At 54.1% G+C, this 23,104-nt stretch overlaps 1 protein-coding gene across 1 annotated transcript in view; it reads right to left on the bottom strand.

Annotated features, from left to right (window-relative positions):
* The window catches only part of RASGRF1 (Ras protein specific guanine nucleotide releasing factor 1), a 101,748-nt gene that overhangs the window by 32,753 nt on the left and 45,891 nt on the right, over positions 1 to 23,104 (bottom strand). The window contains exons 6-12 of the mRNA XM_075535770.1: positions 16,622 to 16,701; positions 14,115 to 14,308; positions 13,489 to 13,598; positions 10,106 to 10,224; positions 7,001 to 7,161; positions 3,322 to 3,385; positions 1,369 to 1,505 (exon numbers count right to left, since the gene is read on the bottom strand). Coding sequence (XP_075391885.1) covers positions 1,369 to 1,505; positions 3,322 to 3,385; positions 7,001 to 7,161; positions 10,106 to 10,224; positions 13,489 to 13,598; positions 14,115 to 14,308; positions 16,622 to 16,701 — 865 coding nt within the window. The remainder of the gene's footprint in view (positions 1 to 1,368; positions 1,506 to 3,321; positions 3,386 to 7,000; positions 7,162 to 10,105; positions 10,225 to 13,488; positions 13,599 to 14,114; positions 14,309 to 16,621; positions 16,702 to 23,104) is intronic.

Raw genomic sequence — 23,104 nt, 5'->3', positions numbered from 1 at the left:
TTGTCACCCCCTGCCCCGTGCCTGCACGTGGTGCCGTGAGCAGGCTCCTTATGGGTGGGAATGGAGGGGTAGGCGTTCTCCGTGGGACACATGGAGGGATCTTTTGATGTTAAGGGTGTTTGTGGAGCCAAACTCAGTGGCAAGCGGCAGCTGAGAGGTGAGGCCAGGGGTGGTGGGTGCCCTTAGGCCCTACTTCCTGCTCAAAGCCAGTTCCTCAAAGCAGGTTCCTGAAAGCAGCCTGCAGAACGATGGGCCTCTGTCTGTATCTCCCAGGCCCAGCTCTCCAACTCTCCGCACTCAGTCTCTGGCGCTGGCCCTATCTATCGCAGTTCTGGGATGAGGGAGCTAGGGCAGGAGGTGGCCAGAGCTTCGTGGCAGCAGCAGAGGGTCTGGGGAAATAGGCCACTGTCCCTCTTCTGGGGACTTCATAGAGGCCCATGCCATGCTTGGAGAAAGGCTTGACCTGGCATCCAAGCCCTGGTACTACCCACAGCCTCTTTCTGGAATCACCTCTCTGCCCATCCTTGAACCGCAGGTCTCCTGGGCCTCTGGCTGTGCCCACCGACCTGGAGAGGGCTGCATGTCCTGCTAAAGCTCCCAGTAAGGACACCAATCCTAACGCCTCCCCTCTCGTCTCTCTGCTCATGGCACACCCCCTCCCCCCCCACCCCCCCGCCGCCCTGCCATTGAGTGGCTCGCTACACAGAGCCCCTGGCCGCAGTATTTCCAGGACTGCGCGTCTTTGTGGGACTAGACAGTTTCATCTTCCTCCTTCTGAGAGGCTGGCGGTTAAGCAGCTCCACACGTAACCCACGATGCCACCAAGACACTTTTTACAGCAGCAAAGGCAGAGGCTCCATCTTCCTTCTGTGCAGTGTGCTGGGCTCGGCCTCAGGAACTCGCCCCGACTCACTGGAGAGCGTGGGGCCCCGGCGTCCCCTCCCTCGACAACCTTGGCCATCCTGTCTAGAGGCTCTCAAGCCTCCTGTGCACAACCCATGGCCGGCGGCAGATGAACACGAGCATATCGGGCTTCAAACCGGAGGTTTGGACCAGGGAGTCTGGGGGCCCTGGTGGCGCTGTGGGATGAGCATTGCCCCCCCCACCCCCGCCGCTGCAGCTGCTCTGCTGGAGAAAGGGGAGGCTGTCGGCCCCTGTAAAGATTTACACTTCGGGTTGGCGTTTGGGTTTTATGGGAGGTTGGGCCTGGGAAGCCCAAGAATCTGAATAAAAAAAAATAATCCCCTTCCCAGGTCCCAGATCACACTGTGAGGTTGGCCCCGGGGACTCTGCAGAGGGCAGGGCAGCTGAGCAGGGTCGGGCTGGCTGGAAGGAACTGCTTGCTCGCACAATGGCGGCGCTGCTCACCTGGCTGATGTCGCTGGTCCACGCCGCCTTCTCCTGGCGGGACGAGGCCACGAGGATGACCGTGAAGGGCGGGGCGTCCTTTGGCTCAACCCCGATCTTGAAGTCCAAGTGCTCTACATCTTGGCCGGATCCCTTGGCTTCCAGTGGCAAAAGACGCAATTAGCAAGATGTGTGGGGAGGGGCTCTTTTGAATTGGGGACCGTTGGAAGGATGCCCTGTCCCCCTGCATGGAGAGAGCGGCCAGGCCACTGGCCCTTCTCAGGACAGTTTGCTTTTCTTCTAGAGGGAAGAATGCCCATTTCAAAGACAGAAAAACTGAGACCTGGCACACAGAGGAGCTTTGACCACACAGGGGGCACTGAATGAATTAGCCTTCTGCTCTCACTTCAGGGAGCTGAGGTTCTGAGAGACACGCTCTGCCCCCCCTGACACACACACACACACACACACACACACACACACACACACACAGCACTCCACCTCTCTCATTCCTGAGGCCAGGGTAAGAATGCCGAGGTCTTAAACTCTGACTGCCTGGCCACTTTCACTCACGCTGGAGCTTCCCGAAGTGCAGGCGACTGTAGGTGTGTTCACAACTGCTGTTCACCTGGAAAGTCCCTTGAACTCTTGGAGGCCGTCTATGGAAAGACTCAAACCCAAGTTTGGGAATTCCTTTCAATGCCCCTGCCCTGACTGGAGACATACAGAACACGATGGAGGGTGAGGAGGGTCTGCCAGGGGCCCAGCTGGAGACGCCCAGCCCTAGGAATGCAGGCCATCCCTCTCTGGTTCCCTCTGGTCTGCTGCTGGCTGCAAGGCCTGGAGGCAGTGCCTTCTCTCTGGGCTTCAGAAGCCCAGTACAGCCAGGAGGGGGCTTGGTTCTGAGACCCCCCCCCCCACCCGTCTTCCCTTTAGGATGCTTTGCTGCGCACAGAGAGTGCCTTCTGCACTGTCTCCTGGAGGGGTGAGGTGTCGGCTGCATCTGTGGGTGCTTCAGTCAGGGCTGCTCTGACATGGGGAGCCATCTCCCTCACAGCCCCAGGCCCACAGCTCTACCTCAGGGCCCAGGAGGTAAAAGAGCTTTTCCCACGGGACTCTAAGCTTTCCCAGGGGCCCACTCTGGCCAAGAGTAACCCAGGGGAAAGCCCTGGGGTGGGGGTGGGGTTCTGGTGTGGCCCTTAGTGGAGGGAGCTGCAATTAGCAGCTGCAATTAGCAGTAGGTGTTTGTGGTGGGAAGAAGGTCGTTGGATGTGTGCGTGAGCCAGCCCCACCCGCCACAACCCCTACATCCTGCCACGCTGAAAGGGGGTGCTGGGGTGACGCACCCTGTCCTGGGGAACAGCTCAGACACGAGTTCTGGCCTGACACGACTCAGGACAGGCCAGGGACACTCTCTGAATGGGGGCAGCGAATGAGGGAGACAGGGGTCCCGATCAAAAGGCAGTAGTGACCTCCCGCTCTAGCATCTGGAGAAAGACTTCGCACCCTGAGGCCTTCCAAGAGTCACGCTCAGCCTTCTCTCACCTCTCCTCCCAATACCCTTGGGTGTGCTGAGGCCACACCCTGTGCTCCCTCCTCCCTGAGGTCTTGCCTCCCTCCCCTCATGACCGTCCCAACCCCACCCCCTGCAGGATGCCAGCCTGCATATCCTCTGTTGGGGGACCCATGTGTCCTGAGCACACCCACAGTTTCTCTTGGGGACCGAGATGGAACTGGGTGTATCTTAAGTGTCTACCACATGACTACAGAGTCCTGGAGTGTGGGAACAAGGGGCTCTCTGGGGTGCTGGGTTCCCCCCAACTGGCCCAGGGACTTGAACAACTGGGAAGGAACCTGAGCAACTGGGAAGGAACCCAGAGGCTGACCAAGGCCTGGGAGTTCTTCCTCTAAAGAACCCTCCCCAGCCCCTGCCTCCCCTCACCCCCAACACCCTCAGGACACTTCCAGCCTTACCTTCCTCCTCGGTGCTCTCTGGCTCCTCCAGTAAAGTGCAGTCAATGAGGGAAACGACGCCATTCTGGAAAAGAGCAGGGGGCCACCTGGAGTGTAGGGTCTCCTGTGCTGGCACTGCCATACGGGCCAGTAAGGGGACCCCAGAACCTCTTCAAGAGCTCTCGGAGGGCACCCGTGTCTGTCTGCTATGTGCCGGGTGTCTGTGCGCGAGAGACAGAGATTTAGTTTCCCAGGTTGAAGGACTTCACCTGCACTTAAGAAGACCGAGAAAGTGGAAGGAATGAGAGTGGCTCTGGGAGGCCTTTCCTGCAGGAGGCCTGAGGCCGGAGAGGTCAGGATCCATCTGCCGGGCCTCCTGCCTCCGCAGCCATCTCTGAGGCTTCAAGCCTGCAGCAGCTTAACATACACAGTTCTGGATCAACCTCTCTGATTACAGATAGGGAAGCAGACCCGTGTTAGGAACACATCACATTTTGCAGAGGAAAAGTTGGAGTCAGGGAAACCAGGACAGATGAACCCCTCAGGACCAATCATGAGAGTGTGATACCAGGAGGGGAAGGGGAAGCTGGGGGAGAGAGGGGGAACTGATCACAAGGATCTACATAGAAGCCCCTCCCTGGGGGACGGACAACAGAAAAGTGGGTGAAGGGAGACGTTGGACAGTGTAAGACATGACAAAATAATAACTTATAAATTATCAAGGGTTCATGAGGGAGGTAGAGACAGGGAGGGGAAAATGAGGAGCTGATACCAAGGACTCAAGTGGAAAGAACATGTTTTGAGAATGATGAAGGCAACAAATGTACAAATGTGCTAGACACAATGGATGGACGGACGGACTGTGATGAGTTGTATGAGCCCCCAATAAAATGATTTTTAAAAGAAAAAAAAAAGTTGGAGTGAGAGAGTTGAAGCGATTTACTCAAGGTCACCTAGCACGTTAGCAGTAAGGCCCAGAAAGGACCTCGGGGGCCTAATGGCCCCAGTCCAAGATCGGTTCCTAGTGGCCACTTCTTAGGACTCTCTGGGACAACACCTCCAAGTCTCGTGTGTGAGATCCCTTGAGAGAGTACCGAGATTGTAATGAGAAAGAAGAATAACTGCAACAGGTGTGTCAGATTCGTGGCTACAACAGGTGTGTCAGATTCGTGGCTACACCTCCCCTCAAACGGAGGAGACTAATTCCCTTTCCCTTGAGTGTGCACAAGACTGACTGTTTTGCTTTTAAATAAAAAACAAAAAAACAAAGAGGAAATGATGATGCAAAACTCTGGAGAAAATAATAATAATTCACAAACCCACTGCCACTGAGTTGACCCAGACTCCCAGTGCCCCTGTAGGACAGGACTGCACCTTCATGTTTCCAAGACTGTTGCTTGCATGAGGGTAGGTGAGCTCAGCTTTCTCCCCTTGTGGGTTTGCATTCCTGATCTTGCACTTAGCAGCCCAATCATAGCCCTGGTTGCCCTGCTTGATCTCTCTCTCTCTTGTGGGTCATTTTTGTGTGGGAGAAGCCAACTCTCCAGTGGTGAGGGGAGGTGTAGGAATAAAGAACGGAGCCCCCAGCCAGCAGCCAGAGCAGTGAGTCACCTTGGAAAAGGATCTTCCAGCCCAGGCAAACCTTCGGCTGACTGTGACCCACGCTGCCATCTTGATCACAAATACCCATGAGACCTGGAGCCAGGACCCCCCATGAAGGACCCTCACTCCCGACGTTCTCACCCATGGAAACCGTGAGAGATTGTGTACTGGGCACTGGGCTGTGGACTTTGCATGGGCCGCCTTCCTTATTCCTTAGCGGGCTTGTATGTCCTAGGAAGCTCATAAGGAAAGCGAGGTTTGGTAAGGTATGTAACGGCCCCCACCGGTAAGTGGCAGCAGTAGACTCGGAATGGCATCTGACCCCATGCTCCTCACCAATAAGCTCTGGCGTGCACAACCCCAAAGCGAACACAGCAACTCAAGCAAAGTCCCAAACCCAAACTGAGGTCACCGCCATCGAGCAGAGTGCGACTCACAGGGAGCCACCAGGACAGGCTGGAGGTGGCCGTGTCAGTTTCCCAGATGGCAACTCTTTACAGAAGCAGAGAGCCTCCTCTCTCTCCCAGAGAGCGGCTGGCGGTTTCAAACTGCTCACCTTGTGGTTGGCAGCCCAATGCCTAACCACCGCACCACCCAGGCTCCTCCAGACAAAACTATCCAACAGCGAAACAAGTGCTTTCACGCTGCGTGGGCGGGAAGGGCCCTTAAAGTCTCTCAGAGGGGGCCGCCTCTCCAGCGCTCGGACAGAGAGGCTTCAGCAGAATGCGCCAGAGCTAATGAATAATGGAAGACTTCCTGGATACATAAATTGGTTGAAACTGGAGTATTCAATATTTGTAAATTAATTTCCCCTTGTGCAGCCAACCAACTAATTTGTCGACATGTTCACATAAGCAGTGTATTCCCCAAGTCATTGCTTGATCTCCTTGCGCTGCAGGAGGTGGCGGGCCAGGCATCCAGGCCCTGGAGAAGGGTTTCCCGCTGCTCTGGCTTTAATGAAGGGCACCTTCTGGCCTTTCCCAGGCCGAGGCTGGTATGGATTTGAAATCTGCCGCAGGCAGCTTCCACGGGGCTGGCCACGGAGCTGGGTGGTGTGTGTGTGTGTGTGTGTGCGCATGTGCACGGAAGCGCCTTGTGATCTAAAGAGTAAATGGATACCCACCGTTGGTTGGCTTGCTGCCACTGCACCATGGCCCCGTGAGGCCCCTTCTCCCCATTTTACAGATGGGAAGCTGAGGTGGGTGCAGAGAGCTCCAGGGTCACGTGCGTGTCAATGACAGCAGTGGGGCAGGCTCCACGGTGCTCCGATCCCCGATGTGTGGTAGGTCTTGGGGGCAGTAGACTCTGCTGGGGCGCAGGCTTCATGGTTGAGGGCCTTGAAGGCCATGCAGGGCATGAGGGAGGCTGCCAGGGAGCAGCATGGCTGGGTTGCGGTGTGGAAGTCAGGTGGGATCCTTGAGAAAGTAGGAAATGCAAACAAACCCTCTGCCCACCAGTGGATTACAAGTAGAAGTGCTCACAGCAGGCTGCCTGTCTGCCCCCTGTGGAGCTGCTGCTGGGGGGTCTCAGCACTTAACCCCTTAACCACCAGGGCTGTCTGAGGAAGCAGGAGCAGAGGCTTGCTGGCCTCCATGTTCGGGAGGCAAGTGGGAGGGTCAGGACAGCAGGTGGGGCCTCCTCTGAGTCCTGAGGGTGGGTTTTGTGTGTGACACCCGCACTGTGTCCAGGGATGGCATGGCTGGTCCCCCGACAGTGTTCCTGGGCTGGCACAGGGAGCTGAGAGAGCCCTTAGCTTGGAAATGAGAGAGAGGCTCCCGAGAGATCATCCTCTGCCCTGTCCTTTATGCTTGCCCACCCCCAACACAGGCACACACAGACACACACACACACCACCACCACCACCGCCACCACCACCACCAGCAGCCTTTGAGGGGGTTTGTCCAGGCCAAGGCGCCCAGCTCTCGGGGAGCCTCTGGGAGTGTCAATGCTCACGCCCCCCCACCCCACCCCCATTTCTCACGATCCTTCCAGGGTCCAGTCAGGTAAACCAGGTCACTCGGCATGTGTGCGTGTGCTGTGCACGCGGCCCTCCCGCGCCCGGCCGTCTCCCCGGTGGCCCCTCCTGCTGGTCCCTTACCTTGGTCAGGTGAAGTTTTCCCCCGGAGCCTCTGGTGCAGATAATCAGGTGCTTAGAGAAGAGGAAGCACTGTCGCTCGCCCTCCTTCTTCAGCGACAGGGACCCCAGGCGCCCTCTGGTGATCTTGCCCTTCTCGGACATGGGCACCTGGATGAGGGAACCTGTGGGGGGGACGGATGAGGGACATGCCGAGCCCACCTCCAAGGATAACCCTGCCTCTGGCCTGAGGTCATGTGTGGGGCTGAGACACGGCTGGCTATAGGACAAGGCACTCCTGTTCCCTGGTCACCAGCCTGCCCTCAGCCCTTCCTCTTAGTGCCCCCTCAGGACCAGGTGGCAGGCGGGATGATCAGATGCTCTGCGCAGGACTCCTTGATGCCCCATGGCCGTGATGAGAAAAGGGAGCCCTCCAGGGTAGGGGTGGCCCGTATGGTGAGAATGAAGGGCTTTGGGAAGAGCCAGAAGGCTGCCACGTGCAGCCACGGCAGACATTACCAATCGATCAGTGCACTCTTTCTTGCAGCGCCCCACACTTCTTCTCAACATAGAGCTCCGGGAAGCCATTGCTGAGCAGACAGAGTAGGTGCCTGTGTGGACACCCGATTGCTATACCTGCCTAAGAATCCTGTCCCTAGGACACGCTCCACAGCTCTCCGTTTCCCACTCGGGATGCTTCAATAGCTCCTCATGGGCCTCAGGATGCAGGCATTCAAGGTATTCAGCTGTCAGGCCCACCTCTCTGGCCCCCTCTCTCATCCTTTTCTATCTAGTTCTAGGCCTGTGGCTCTCCTAATGCCACTCCTAGACCTGGAAAGTTCTCTCCTCACTTTATCTACCGAGTGAACTCCTACTTATGCTTCAAGACCCCAGCTAAAGTGCTACCTTCTTTAGAAGGCTTTCCCTGACTCCCCAGTCCTGCTTTGGGCCACCACACTCCCTCCTGCTGATGTCCACCACTGGCCTGGACCATCTCTCGAGGAGGCCCTCTCAGCTGAGTCTGGAGGATGGGGCAGGACCTGGTCCTCAGGTCCCCTGAACCCCCTGAAGGGCAGTCTTGGTGCTTGTTGCAGGGCTGGTTATCTGATGGCTTCCTGTCAGGGTATCCCCACCGGAGTGTCTGGGAAGATGAGACGACTGTTGTCAGGACAACATGCATGCTCTCTTGTGCTGCTGGGGTGCAGATGGAACAAGGAGGAAAAGGGGGCTTGTTGGGCCCTACTTTCTCACTGCCAGACCCATGGGAGGTGAGGAGATGATGGAGCCAACTCCTGACTCGAGGGGACATGTGGTAGTTATAGAATTGTTTGTCAATTTGAGAGGATTAAGAGTGAAGGGGTGGAGTCTAGCCTGTCAATCAGGTCATAGCCAATGAGGCCTCTGTGTGGGCATGGCCTTCTCCTGAAGATTCTGGGAACTCCTGCATGCCTCCTTGGAGACGGGAGAGTCTCTCTCTCTCTCTCTTGGAGACGAGTCTCTCTCTCTCTCTCTCTCTCTCTCTCTCTCTCTCTCTCTCTCTCTCTCTCTCTCCAGAATCCCTGGGAGACATTCCAGCTGAGAAGACACATGGAGTTACTCTAGTGCCCTGCTTGTGCCCTGAGCTGGAGACCCTGCCATGCGGAGACCCTGCCAGCGCTGAGATGCTTACAACACCACTGGATCCACAAGACTTCCCACCCACTGGCCTGTGATCTTCCTGCATTCGGCATCATTGCATGTGTTTTGTGAGTCTGAAGAGAACTTTATAGATTGGTATCGGACATATGGGCTAATATGGAACTTAGGACATGATCTGGACTGGGCTGGGATGTTTTCTCACTATTCAATTGCTTTTGAATATAAACCTCTCTCTTATACATATATGAGTGTGTCTATAAATTTGTTTCTCTAGTCTATCCAGGCTAACTCAGGACGCCTCTGACATAGAGAGCGCCCTGTACAGCTCAGAGGCAGCTGACATACAGGCAGGGCTGGCTCGGGCTCAGCAGGGATCAAGAAGGGCCTTAGAAAAGAGCAGAGTGGCCCCACACAGTGACTTGGAACAAAACCAGGACAATTACCCTTGTCAGGGCAGCAGAGGCCAGGGGTAGCTACACAGTCTCGTGGGGGTGGGGGGTTCTGGTAGGGTTGTCATCTAGTCAGGGAGTCCCGGGTCTGGAGGAAGGGCCTTGGGTGGCCCAAACAGTTTAGGCTAGCAGCCCTGGGGGTGTAGTGGTTACACACTGGGTTGCTAATGGCCAGGTCAGCAGTTTGAAGCCACCAGCTGCTCCATAATAGAAAGACGAGCCTTTCCACAGGGGCAGTTCTGCTCTGTCCTATAGGGCCCGCGAGCCAGACCGACTAGATGAGAGTGAAGCTGGCGTTCGGGTCCACCCAGTGACATCTGCATCTGTGAAGATTATGGTCAGAAAACCCCATGGGGCAATTCTGGTGTCACACAAGGGGCTCACCAGAGCCTGGACCCACTGGACAGCAACAAGTTAGACACAGAAGGGACTTTGGCGGGAAGTCTCCCATTCTGAGGCGGGAGGCCACCTCTGTGGGGCATTCAGCGAGAAAGTGCGTTTCCCACAGAACATGGAATGTGGACAAGCTGACCTTTACACATCTCCCAGCTCTGAGGTTCCACTTGTGGGTCTTTAATCCCCTTCAGTCCCAAAGGGCCTCCACCACCTCTCTAAACACAGCTGTCTCTCTCAGACACTGGGCTTGCAGTAAGCCGAGGTGGAAGGGGCCGGGGGACCTTCCCGTGAGAACCAGAGTGGCAAGAAGAGGGAGAGACCCAGAGGAACCAAGGGGCAGCTCAGCTCCAGCTTCCTCGCAGGCACTGCCAACGCCTGCGATTCACAGGGCAACAGCCAGAGGTCACCCTGCTCCCTGCCCGCGATGGGGCATGCTGATGCTAACCGTGACAAGCAGTACCAACCGAGGCCACCTGGGTAGAATTATGTTTCTAGCTGGAGTGAGGGGCAGTGCAGAGACCAGTCCTATCTGCATGTCTAGATATGGACAGGTAGCTAGCTATTTGTTCGGCCAGCAGCCCCGAACACTCCGCGCCCACCAGGCAGGTTTTGGTAGCAGCAGCTGCCCAGCGACCCGGGCCCGCACCTTGTCTCACGAAGGTCTGGCTGGTGTCGAGCAGGATCTCACAGCCCTCGATGATCATGCGCTCGATGGCCAGGTTCTTGCGGATGTTCTCCGTCTCGCTCACTTCGTCGTGCATGACCCTGTGGGGACAGGAGACGCGGAGCACCTCAGAGCCGGGCTGTCCCTTCCCGGCCCCCCGGCCGAGGAAGGAGGGCAGACGTCTGTGGAATGCGCACATGCACTGCATGTCATCCATCTGCCAGGCCCAGCGAGAGGCAGGAGAGGCAGGTGCCTATCTGGTGGACAACGGAACTTAGGAACTAGGAAGCGGGTCTGATTTCAAAGTCTTCGTGGCGGAGACTGCAAGACCAGATGCAGCACTGGGAAGGAAGGGGGTTCATCCTATGCCCTCCCGCTCCGCTGGCTGCGGTAACTCCATCCAGAGCAAAGCAAGTGCAGACCAGCCTTGGCATTTACTGTTCCCTTTTCTGAAAGCTCCCCAAATCTTTATGTGGGTGTATTTTTAAATTGCCATTTGGACCCAAGGATGATCTATTTTTGGACCCCCTGGCAAGCTAGTTGGCCCCAGCGGGTCTGGGAGGAAAGCAGGGCACAGCCTGCCCTTGATCTGAGAATAGAGACTAGGGTCCGATTCGTCCCCCTCCCTCCTGCCCCCCCTCCCCCGAATCACAATAGCCACAAGAGGGAGCCCTGGTGGCAGAGTGGTCAGGCTTTGGGCTGTGATCCCCAAGGCCTGCAGTTCGAAACCACCAGCCACTCTGCTGGAGAAAGACAGGGCTTTCTACTCTCGTGCAGAGCTAAAGGCTTGGAAAACTCACAGGGGCAGTTCTACCCTGTCCTCCAGGGTCACTGTGGCTCTTAATTCACTGGATGGCAGCCTGCTTTTTTTTTTGACGGCTGCAACAACGCTCCTGTACAGAAGGCGGTGCCATCTAGCCTTTATTTTTAATAGTGCTGATCAAGGAGCTCTGTGAACTGCCAATTTTGTAGCTGGATGGGTTTCCAGGGATCTTAGGAAATTAGAGAGTGGTTTTCTGGGGGTCTTCTGGAAATGCTAACATCCCCCCACTCATTACTACCAGCAAAGCACAAATCTTGCTATTTGTCTGCTCATGCCTGAAATGCCCAGTGCTTCTGACCATGGGTTCAACTATGACCCTGGTGGGGATGGGGCAGGACCGGGCAGTGTTGTGTCACTTACAAACCTCTCTCACAGGTGTTAAGAGATTTATTTATTTATTTATTTAGGGTAAATTTTAATTAAAATGGTAGTCTGAGGATTATGGGAGAGAGGACATTTGGCTGGGCACCGCTTGGCAGGGGATGGGCCGGGGAGGGGCGCTGGGACTGCTTACCAAGATGTCACCAGCAGGAAATGGGCTTAACTCAGCCTGCCTTTAGGATCAATAATAGTCATTTCTCTCTTCTTCTTTAATACTCAGTCCGGAAACAAGAAGTGAGGGAGTTCCCAAGACTTTCTGAAAACTAGAATGCGTGCTCAGTATTGTTATTGCGAGGACATGGAGGTCTATTCTTGTCACTCACAGCTATTCCTAAACCCAAACCTCCCCAATTCATCTGCTCGACAAACTCGTACCATTATGACATGATTCGATTTACACACATGTCGATGAAAGATAACCTTGTAAGTAACGGAATCAGCATACCGTGCAGCAAATGATCAACCTTTTGGATCTTTAATTTCCTCATCTGTAAACGGCAAGGACCATGCATTTCACCTGCCTGGCTCAATGCTTGGCCTGGAATAGGCCCTTGAATCTAGGTAGCAGTCATCAGCTGCCAAGGACTAATATTATTTCATTATTATTGTTCTAATTCAGGCTGAAATCCACTAGCCTGGCACTTTGATACAGGCAGTGGGATGTGCAGAGTTTTTCTTCTCTTTTAATATGTTGCTGGTGGTCTTTTCTTTCTTTTTTACTTTTATCTTTATACGATTATTGGTTTCTTCTTTCTGTTTTGCTTTAGTTTTTTATTGTTCCTGTGAGGTTTCCCAGCTTATGAAGCACAGAGGAATGGAAAAGACAGTGACTGACGAGATGGCTTATCGGGGGTGGGGAAGGTGAGGGGAACTGGGGAGCAAACAATGAATGTGGGGGGGGAGCATCAGGACTGATTGTGATGATGTATACACGACTCATTTTTTGAATGTGACTCAACTATGGAAGTGTGTGCTATGGGAGTTTTATATCAAGAAAAATACAAAAAAGGGAAAAAAGAAAAAAGAACAGAGATGGACATTTAGAACGGGTCCTTTAGCCCCACCTCTACCCACTCAAGCAAAGTCCCTCTCCTCTCCTGGAAAGGCTAGTGTCCTGTGCTGTGGGCATGGCAGAGGTGCTTAATTTTGACCGGGCTTGGAAGAAAAACCAAGCCAACCTCACTGCCCACTCCTAGCAGTCTGACAGGACAGGGCAGAGCTGTTCCTGTGGAAATGTAACACTGTAAGGGGACACCGCGTCTTTCTCCCTGGGAAAGACCTGGGAATTGGCCTGTGAAACATCACAGCCGTCCTTGGAATGCAGTTCCAGGAGTGGAGCTGGGATCAAGTCCGAGGCCACCGGCTGGTCTGATCAGGAGACTTTGCTGTGTTCGGTGGCAAACAAGGGGCGATTCCAAAGGAGCGACCTTAGTTTCCCGTTAGGTGGGAGAGGCCTGCTGCTGCCCTCTGGGCTGGGGCTTGCGGGGAGGCCTGGGTTGCCCATTCAGTTGGGACCCACAGGGAAGGCTCTTAGGAGAACCAAAGTGATGACTTGGGCCAGCCAGGGTCTAGGGGTTCAGGACCAAATCGTGGGACCGAGGACGGAGCTGGGGGCAAGTCAGCTCTCAGAGGGAGTGATTCTGAGCACAACTGGGGCTGGAGTTGGTGATCTGATGGTTTCCTGCCAGGATTCCCCGGGGAGTGGGTGAGGAGGATGAGAGGGCTGTTGTCATGGTGACAGGAAAGCATTCTCCTGTGTTACCGGGGCGGGGTCCAGGGCAGGGGTCGCTGGTTGGTTGTGACAAAGAAAGATCAGGCTGGGGCTCCAAGGCCGCAGAGTTGGACACACGGACACGAAGAACAGCGGAAAGCGAGTCCCCCAGGCAGATCCTTGTCCCGAGAGGTGGACACACGAGAGTCTGGGGTTCTTCTTGGGATCCATCTGTGCCAGGCCTCCAATCCCCCCACCCCCTCCATTCAGCCACACTCTCCCCACACTGTGCCAGGGACCCACCCTGACTCTCATGGTACCAGGGACCCCACCTAAGCATGGGGACCCAAAAGGCTTGGATTGAAACCTCTCAGGACCCTGCCTGGAGGGGGCTGGCTCTGCTTCTTGCTGGGTCTGCTCCCTGGGCTGCTACCTGGCCTGTGGGCTCACCTGGACAGCTCCTCCAGTTTGGACTTGGCGTAGTCCAGGCTGTTCCGCTCCACGTGCTCGTGTGGTGTGTGGGCCAGGAGCTCGTGCAGCGTCAGGATGTACCTGGGGATCTGCGGGCAGGGGATGGGCAGAGGGACATGACAGACAGGACAGGGGCGGAGACAAAGAGCAAGAGAAGGGCAGAGATGCAGAGAGAGAGAGAGAGAGAGAGAGAGAGAGAGAGAGAGAGAGAGAGAGAGAGAGAGAGAGATATGCAGGAGGAGAGACAGAGCAGCCATGCAGAGGGACAGAGAGAAGCGGACCATGTTGGCTCAAGTCTGGTGAATGTTCATGGTGGACCACATCTAGGATCTTCCTGGGGGACCAGCACCCTGAGCTGGGCCTGGGGAGTGGGCATCCAGAGCCTCCCGGTGGTCATTTCCAGGGGCTCCCCACCTCTTCCATGGGCCACGGCCAGCTTGTCCTCCCCCAGCCAGGTCTAGGCTAGCCCCGAAGCTCGTTCCCCAGGCAGCCCAGAGCTGGGCCTACTGTAGGGTCAGTGCCCCAGTGCCTGGATCCCTCCCAGTTGTGTCCCTCATGGTCATGTCCCTGCCCCCCACCCCCAGGCAGGTGGGGCTGGCAGCCACCTGGAACATGGGGTAGGTGAGGAAGGTCTCCAGTGTCCTCTCCTCGCAGTCGGGCTTGGCCTCGTAGTGTTTCAGCAGCTTGTCAAAGTCTCGGTTCTGCTTGCAGTGCGCCAGGATCTGCAGGCTGTACTGGTGGTTGCGAACAAACTCCTGGTAGATGTTCAGCATGGGCAGCAGGATGTCAAACAGGTCGGCTGGAAGGAGGGTGGGCATCAGCTGGGGAGCCGGGGGACACCGATGCCCCTTAAGCCCTCAGCTCATCCAGCCCAACCCCCTGCGGTAAGGGGGTCCCCGCCATTGAAGGCTGCCTAATCCAGGGCCCTAGCTGCCGAGATCACACTAGAATACGTGATTAGGGATGGGGGTCCTGTCTCGCCTGTCACTTCTCTGCTCAGGTCAGAGTAGTGTCCTGGAGGCTGCAGTGCACTGCCAGACTCCCGTGCAGGACCGGCCCCCAGAAGGGCTGGCAGCTTAAGGCTCTTGGCTGGGGACCCCTTCAGGAATTGCTCTCTGTTGAAGGTCACCCTTTATCCGATGACTGTCCCATGTGGGGACATAAAGGCCAGCCCCCTCCCCTGCCCTCCTTCACAGGCCTGTTCCTTCGCTCATCTGCTCCTCTCTCACAGAAGTCCCCAGTTCTGTCCCCTCTGGTTCAGTCAGGAGGGTACCATCTGACCTCCCCCAGGCCCTCCCCTTCGCCCACCCCTCCAGCTGCCTCTTGACCCTCCAGCTACCTGGATGGAAGCCCAACTCGCCTCCCCAAACCTTCCCTTCCACATTTGATGGGAAGGGGATGGAGCCAGTTGAATCCCTTGCTTAGTAATCTCATTGAAAGAAGAAAAGAAATAAACAGAAACAGTTTCCTTGGGATACACGTGGCACAAGAGCGCTTATGAAAGGGCGTCCCACGGCCCCATGGAGGGTCTTGAACTGCTGCTGCAGACCAGGCTGTCCTGGCCTCTTCTTATCAGCCCTTCCAGAGAAGCAGGGATCTGAGACTTGAGCAGAACACACGCTCCCCTAGGCCCACGGGCCACCTCCAGGCTGGAGGGCTGAGAGGCTTTGACAGGCTCAGGGCTGGGGGCTGGCTTGCCCTTTCAAAGTGACACCTTTTGATGTCACCTTTGGTGACCACAGTGAGGTCAACAACGACACTCCCTCACAAGCCCCTTGTGCTGGGTAGCCCAGTGGCCAAGGGCCTTTCGTACACTGACGGTGGCATGTCGCTCCTGGAGACCAATGTGACAGCATGCAGGAAGCAGGAGCCTTTGTTGCATTGGAGCCTTTAGCTTTGTTAATTCTATGTTTGAGAAGCGAGCCCACGGAGGAAGGAAATTTTGGGTGCAGAGAGGATCATTTATCAGAACAATTATATGAACATTTATAAGGGCATTTATAAGTTGGGGACAGTCCCAAAAGCTCATGAAGGGAGCCACCTACATACATATTGGACCATCCACTGCGCTGGGCATGGGACATAGCCACTCGGCCTGGAGTTTCCAGGAAGAAAAGGCCAGGCTATGAGGTGTTGGTGCACACACACACACACACACACACACACACACACGCAGAGACACAGAGACACGCAGAGACACACGCAGAGACACAGAGACACACACAGAGACACATAGACACACACATACACGCAGATACACACACAGACACACGCAGACACATAGACACACACAGAGACATATAGACACAGAGACACAGAGACACAAACGCACACAGACACACACATACAGACACACACACGCAGATACACACACATACACACAGACAGATACACAGACACGACACGTACACAGACACGTACACAGACACGTACACAGACACACAGAGACACACACACATACACAGATACACAGATATACACAGACAGAAATGCACACAGACACACACATACACAGACACACACACACGCAGATACACACACATACACACAGACAGAAACACACACAAACACGCAGACAGACACGCACACAGACACATATACAGACACACACACGCAGATACACAAACACATACACACAGACAGACACAGATACACAGACACACAGACAAACACACAGGCACACACAGAGAGATACACACAAGATTCCCATCCTCCCTTCAGAATGTTACAATTTTCGAAAGGGGAGAACAGAGAAAAGCAACCGGGAGGAAACGACCACACACAGTCTTCGCGTGGTCACCTTTGGGAAACAGCAGCCCGGTTGGTGTTTTTAAACGTGCTCTACTTTTCCGGACTTCCAGATCTTTCCAGTAGGCAGTCTTTTCTTAAAGGGAAATGGGGGTGAGGGCTAAAAATAGAGCTCCTCCTTCCTCTTAGAAGAGTACCATTTGCCAGCTTGTCTTTTCTCGCCTGGTCCCTTGGAGGGGGTCCATGGTGCCCCTCGAGTGCTCGCTGGGAGGTGTCTCAGACTTGAGGTGCAGTGTGAGGGCCCTCAACAGGGACTCCTTGGGGGTAGGAAGTGTCTGGGGCCCCCTGGGCAGGTGGTACTCACCCAGGACCAGTGTGGGCCAGCTGGAGATGCGGGCTTTCAAGCCCTGGTAGAAGATCTGGTGCAGAAACATGATGGTCTCGCTGAAAGAAGCAATGGGTAAGCTTGGGCTCTGCCAAGGAGTGAGTTCTGTGCCCCCACCCTCACCCCCTGCCACCAGGGCCCTCCTAGCCCAGCCCTGCTGAGGGGTCCATGGGACAGGGCCAGAGAGCCACTTCCCGTGGAAGTCTTTAGCAGCAAATGGCCTTCCCAAGTGAATCTTTATTCGGAAACCCGCTGCAGATCCCACTGTGCCAAATGAAAGCCCCATGTTCACAGATTATGAAGGACTTCAAGGTGGCACCAAGAGACCATCAAGCTGAAGCCCAACCAGCTTCAAGGAAGTCAGCCCTGCCCATCAGTTGCCCAGAGGTGTGGTGCAGGTTGTGTGCTGGGGCAGACTGCCTCTCCTGCCTCCTGGAGCCTCCGCCTGCTGGGGATGCCCCCGTGACTTCTCGCAGGAACCCAGGGTCTGGGCACATGGAGTCAAAGCCACTGTGGATGTAAGCAGAGTTAGCTCAGGCTTACATCCACCTTCTGCTCCCTCTGAACCGTGTGACCGTTGGCCAGATGCCTCGCCTCTCTGAACCTCAAGGTCTTCGGTGTAAAATCTAAAGGGGCAGGGGGGTGTTCAGTACTCAGTGGGCATTCCGGAATGTGCCAGTCCCCTCCACCATCCCCGTCTGGGACTCTGAGTCACAGAAACACAAGGAGCCAGAATCTCTGTGTTGCAAAGTTCCTGGCAGCCTAGCGCTGGTCTGGGCTACATCTTTGAGGCCTGGGCTACATCTCCTGGCCCCTCTCCCCACTCTCCCACTTGCTCCCACAACTCCCCAAACAGCTGCCCGCTCCTCAGAGAGGCCCTGAGAGCAGGGCTGGCTCTCCTAGGAGTCAGTGGAGGGGAGGGGGGCAGGACTGGGAACCTGTCTTTCTCCCTAAGGTCTCCTTTCAGCCCCTCCTGGGAATAGGTTCTCAGGGGGGTGTGCTCTCAGCTCCTTTTGCCTCCTGTTTCCCTGAGCTCTGTTTGGCTGCTGGAGGTGCCCGGTGGTTGAGGTGCCCCGGGAAGCTGTCAGGGTGGCTCTCCCCTCTCCCAGCAGCTCTGGAAGACAGCCCCCCCGCGCCCCCCCCCCACTGCTCCACACTCATCTTAGGTTCTCCACATGGGAGCAGGGGCCACCAGGTGCAGGGGCACCCTGTGGCATCTGCGGACAAGGCCAGATAGCAGAATGGGCAGATCTCTGAGCTGGGGGTGGGTCAGGGGACCTTCCTGGGGGTCTTCCAGGGATCTATTCTCTTCCCTCTGACGACAAGGCAGACCTAGAGGACCTTGCAAGGCTGGGCGGGGGGCGTGTGCAGGAGGCACTGGGAGGCAGGAGGAAGGAACCTTCCCTAAATTCCAAGTGCGCACAGACTTCTGTAGCAGCTTAGCAGGAACATCCTAAGGCAGCACACACAAAATACAGTCAATGAAGCGTCTACTTTTAAAGATTTTTTTTAACCACCTTGAAATTACCGTTGTTACTCATTTAAGAAGAAAAAGCATCTGTTTGATTTGCTAAAAAAAAAAAATCATTGCAATGGGTGGGTTGGACATTTCCCATAGGTAACAACAGCTGCTGAGGAGTCCTGATGGCGTAGTAGTTCCCCATTGGGCTGCTAATGGCAAGGTGAGTGGTTCAAAACCTCCAGCTGCTCTGAGGGGAATGGCGGGGCTTTCTGCTTCCTAGAGAGTGATAGTCTTGGAAACTCACAGACAGTTCCCCCTTGTCCCTTAGGGCCGATAAGGGGTTGGCATGGACTCGATGGCAGTGAGGTTTAAAAAATTTTTTTATAGACGTGTAAGCAGGGCAGTGGTTGAGTTCGCGAAAGAATGGGGGTTCAGGGCGATGGGAGAAAGATGTGATGGTCTGCTTCCGTGCAGCTCTCCGGCCCATGAAAGCACATGCGCGCATCTGCTAGAAGGTGGGGCCGCTAGAAGGTGGAACAGCCTGCATGGTGGTGCTTAGATAAAAGGCCACATACGAGGCATGTATTTTGTTAGCATCTTGTAGAACTTTACTCATTCATTCATTCCGCACATGGTAGCTGAGCCCTTACTAGGTAGCAGGCACTTGGCCAGATATTGACATTCCTACATGGGTCTCCGACAGGATGCAAACACACGGTCCTCACCAACGCCACTGGAACACGCCTCTTAGGCTATGTCCGGGCATAGCAAACAACACCCGGGCACCTAATCTGTCCCGCACCTGTCTCGGTACATGGATGGCCTGCAAGCTTAGGATGGTTTTTTCCAGTTTTAATGTGTTCAGGCCCCAAAGACAGAGGAGTGTGGCTGCAACTGAGACTGTGTGGCCGTATTTGCTGATCCTTCACAGAAAAGGCTTGCCAACTCCTGGTCTACGTGAACGGTGCTTCCTGGATTGTGTAGTGCGTGGCAAAGGCGGCAGTATTCTGCTACTTTGGCCCTGTCCACAGGGAGCTTAGAGTCTATGGGGGGAATGTAGGCATGAAAGCAATTATTATTTAAATCTGCCTGATGCCCCAACAGGGCAGTACAGGGGCCCCTGGGAGTGCATAGTCATGAGACACCAGGTAACTGAGGCAAGGGAGTGGGGGCGGGAGTTAGCTATGGGCATGCCACCCAGGGAGAGACTAAATAAGGAGGAGGAGGTAATGAGTGGCCTGCCCGGAGTCCCACTTGAAGAGTGGTCACCATGTGTTCCTTGAGTTCAGAAAGGGACATGACCCTCCCAACGCCACTTCAAGGTGTATAAGGCTCGGCCAGAGCAAGACAAAATCCGAGTCTCCTCCTTCTTGTCCCAACTCCTGCCAAATACCTTTACCAGTCAGTCCTCATGGGTTTAAAATCCTGTCGATCCCTACTCCCTAGCCCATGCAGACATGACCAATTGATTGTGGCACTCACCCCATTGAGCTGGATATGACCTTCTTGTCTTTCTCAACCCAGGATTCCAGCCACTGGCAGCCAATCAGATATAAACCAATGGGCACCTCCCATTTTGGGGGAGGTGTGCAAAAACTGGGCGTGGCTTTTACTCAAGGGAAATTGTCCAAGTCTATATGCTTCTTGTCTTGGTTAATCAAAGCCAGCTGCAGCTGTTTAGCTCAAAAATCGTTCCTCCCTGATTTATAAAGGACACAATCAGCACCCTCCTCAGCTCTGTGACTTCCTTGATGAATCTGCCAATCTGGAGGGAGGCCTGGCTCCTCCCGAGGACCTCTTTTAATGAGCTCCAGTAAATGACATCACCAAATTAGCACCAGGTTTTTAACGTGGCCGTACATTTCAGCCTAAAAGCCAATCCAAGGCAATACTACGTGCTGCTGCACTTTCTAAAAAGCATCTGCCGCGAGCGGCCAATGCGCAGAGCTTTGGGCTGTGGTCGGAGGCAGGGAGACTGGAGAGAGGCAAGCTCTGGGTCCCCACAGCACCTGGAGCAAACGGGAAGGCTGGGTTCACCTGCAATGGAATGTTATCTAATGGGGCAAGCATGAGAGAGAGAGCGGGAGGGAGAACATTGGAGATTTGCACTGTCATAGCCTCAGTCTGGAGAGGGGAGGGCGGTGTGGGGGAGGGGGGAGTACACTCTCATTGTTTAACGAGGCAGCAGGGAAGATGGAGATGGCGGGGGGGGGGGGGGGGGGGCTCACTTGGTCCACCTCTGGATCTATGGACCCAGCATGCAGCCAGGACCACAGACGTGGACCTGTTGGTGTTTAATGAGTGAATGAGTACCCTGACTTTGGTGGCGCTACTGCCCCCCAACCCTTCCCCTCCACCCCAATCACCGCTGGGGTCCTTTAACAGTCTGGCTTCCTGTGGACAACAGGAAGAGAAGAACAGGTTTATCGATCCGATTCGTGAGCAAAGGCTTCATGGATCTAGCTTCTCTCTCTCTCTCTCTCTCTCTCTCTCTCTCTCTCTCTCTCTCTCTCTCTCTCTCTCTCTCGGTTTCTTTCTTTGGGAGGGAGTTAGTTAGTACCCCTCAAGACACTCAGCTGAGGAATGAGTTCCAGTCTCAGGGGTCTATGAAGGGGCGTCCAGCAAGGCTGGGGCTGGTTTAAGTGTAGGGTCTGGGTTGAAGTTGAGGAAAGCATGGTAGTTGCCTGAGATCCAGAGACGTGAGCTCCCCCTCTTCCTTTATGTTTTACTTTGCTACATGTTCTTCCTCATTTCTTATTTCTTTCCATCTTTGGGTATCAATATTCTCTCTACAAGGGGCTGCAAAAGGCTTATGGAAAAATTCCATCATCTTATAATTTCATTTTCGTCCCCAAAAACTTGTTGAAGCGTTCTGGTATCTACTTGTCTGTCATCCATCCGTTCATATACTCATCCATCCATTTGTCCATCCACCCACCCACCTACCTACATCTATCTATCTAACATCTACCTACCTAATACTTATTTATAATTAAAATGTTGAATATATTCCTTTCAGTTCTAAATCTAAAACTAATCTAGCCCTTCACAGGCTAGCCTTTGGCTTTCCCAGCTCATCACTAAAACTGACAAAGAAATATTTAGCTTTGGTGTACATACCACGTACAGCATCCCTTCAGGACATAATTTTTAAAAAAACCGACTGATTTCTTTGGTCTGGATGACCTTCTGTCAGGGCAGGTCATGCTCATCCAGGTGGTATGTATGTCAGAAATTAATTTCTCCTTATGACGGAGAATTATTCCATTGTACTCAGAGGGAGGCTTCAAAAAGTTTATGCAAGGTATCCCATCATCATGCTTATTTGTTGTTCTCAAAGATAGTGTGTGACTATGAAATAGTAGGTGGGCCAACTCTGGTTAACTACTTTTAGTCAAAACTGAGTTCTTAGTACTCATCATTGAGAATCATGAAGTTCCTTGTTCTGGAAAACCCAAATCATAGAACAAAGGATGAAGACTGGATTAGCTGCCATCCCTACTAAACATACACCGTTCACGTTTTCTTTAAAATAAATAATTAAAGAGCATAACAGGAAATCTCAGAAGTAGCTTGCTGCTTATCTATACATATATGGTATAAGGAAGGTGTGTATTGGTTTTGTTAAAACCCTTGTTGCTTTTCCAAAGTAGGCCTTTTTAAACTTGATTTACTAAAAGTGTTAATTTTGGGGAAAAAGGTCATACTGTCTTTTAATTCCACATTTCCCGGGAACTCTTTGAAACCCCCTCACATCTAACACCCTTTGTTCATAAACACTTGGGTAGTTTTCACCTCCAAGCTCATTTTCTGGGGTTGGTGTTGAAAGCAGCACTTTTTGAGCCGACAGACAGAGGTCCCCCTCCCTCCCTCCTCCTGACTCGCTATTAAAGGCATCCTACCAGAATCCACTCCTTTTTTATAAGATCAAGGTATAAAACCATGGGGTGAGTTTTCAAACAGCTTTTGAACAAACGCGTTCTGGCGTGAACACGCTTAGCCAAAGGCTTTGGGCTAAAGGGATGCTAGAGATCAACAGGGTCTTAGCGAAGCTACGGGAAGAGACATACACGCCAAGGAGGGCCTTTGTGGCTGGGGTGATTCTGAGCACGAGCCCTTCAGAGTGTGCAGCAGCAATGGTCTAGAAGGAAAATACAGACTAACAGGAAAGGATGACAAGGGCTCCGAAAGAATTCCTGAAACACCTGGCCAGGGCCCAGCCACTGCCACAGGCAGGCAGGGTGCTTTCAAGCCGGGCAGGGTGGACCAGGAGCAGCAGCCTCTGCAGCACCTGCTGACCTGGCTCCCCCTTAGACCCGAACTGAGGAGAGTCCAGTGAGAGAACGTCTCCCCAGACCTGGCCGAACCGACCATGGTTTATTCAAGACAGGACCAAGAGCTTCACATTGCCCAGCTGAATCTCCAATCCTGGAGTCTGAAAGTCTGGGGCCAGGGGTACCTGCTTTCATAAAAAAGATAATTCAACATGTATATTAATGAGGAACATTGTCAGAGTTACCAATCCAGGATTTCTAGAAGGTTCCATGAGGCTAAAGCCTGTTACCCTGGGAGGCAGAGGGAACTATATCACCGTTCAGAAATACTGAGTTTGCCTGGCTCGCTCACTCACGGCCATCGAATCAGTTGTGACTCACCGTGACCTGTGGACAGAATAGATCTGCCCCTGGAGATTCTGAGACTGTCATTCTTTGAAGTCAGAAAACCTCAGCTTTCTCCTGTAGAGTGGCTGGTGGGTTTGAACTGCTGACCTTTCGTTGAGTTGCCCAATGCAGAACCCATGTGCCAGCAAGGTTCTGATTTGGCACCAGACCTCCCAACTGTTGGGGGCAGGTAGTTTCTAGCTACATGAACTTGGGCTAAAAGTTCTTTCATTTCTGGGCCTCAGTTTCCTTCGCTGCACTTCCCTGGGTCCTAGCTGAGACTGCTGCCGTTTCAGCTGCTGGCTAGGCCCTTCCTTCCCACCTTGGCCGAGGCCCCGA

This window comes from Tenrec ecaudatus, chromosome 17, assembly GCF_050624435.1.
Source record: "Tenrec ecaudatus isolate mTenEca1 chromosome 17, mTenEca1.hap1, whole genome shotgun sequence".
Classification (NCBI taxonomy): Eukaryota; Metazoa; Chordata; class Mammalia; order Afrosoricida; family Tenrecidae; genus Tenrec; species Tenrec ecaudatus.
The sequence above is the reverse complement of the archived record's forward strand: the minus strand, read 5'-3'. Positions and strand labels throughout refer to the sequence as shown.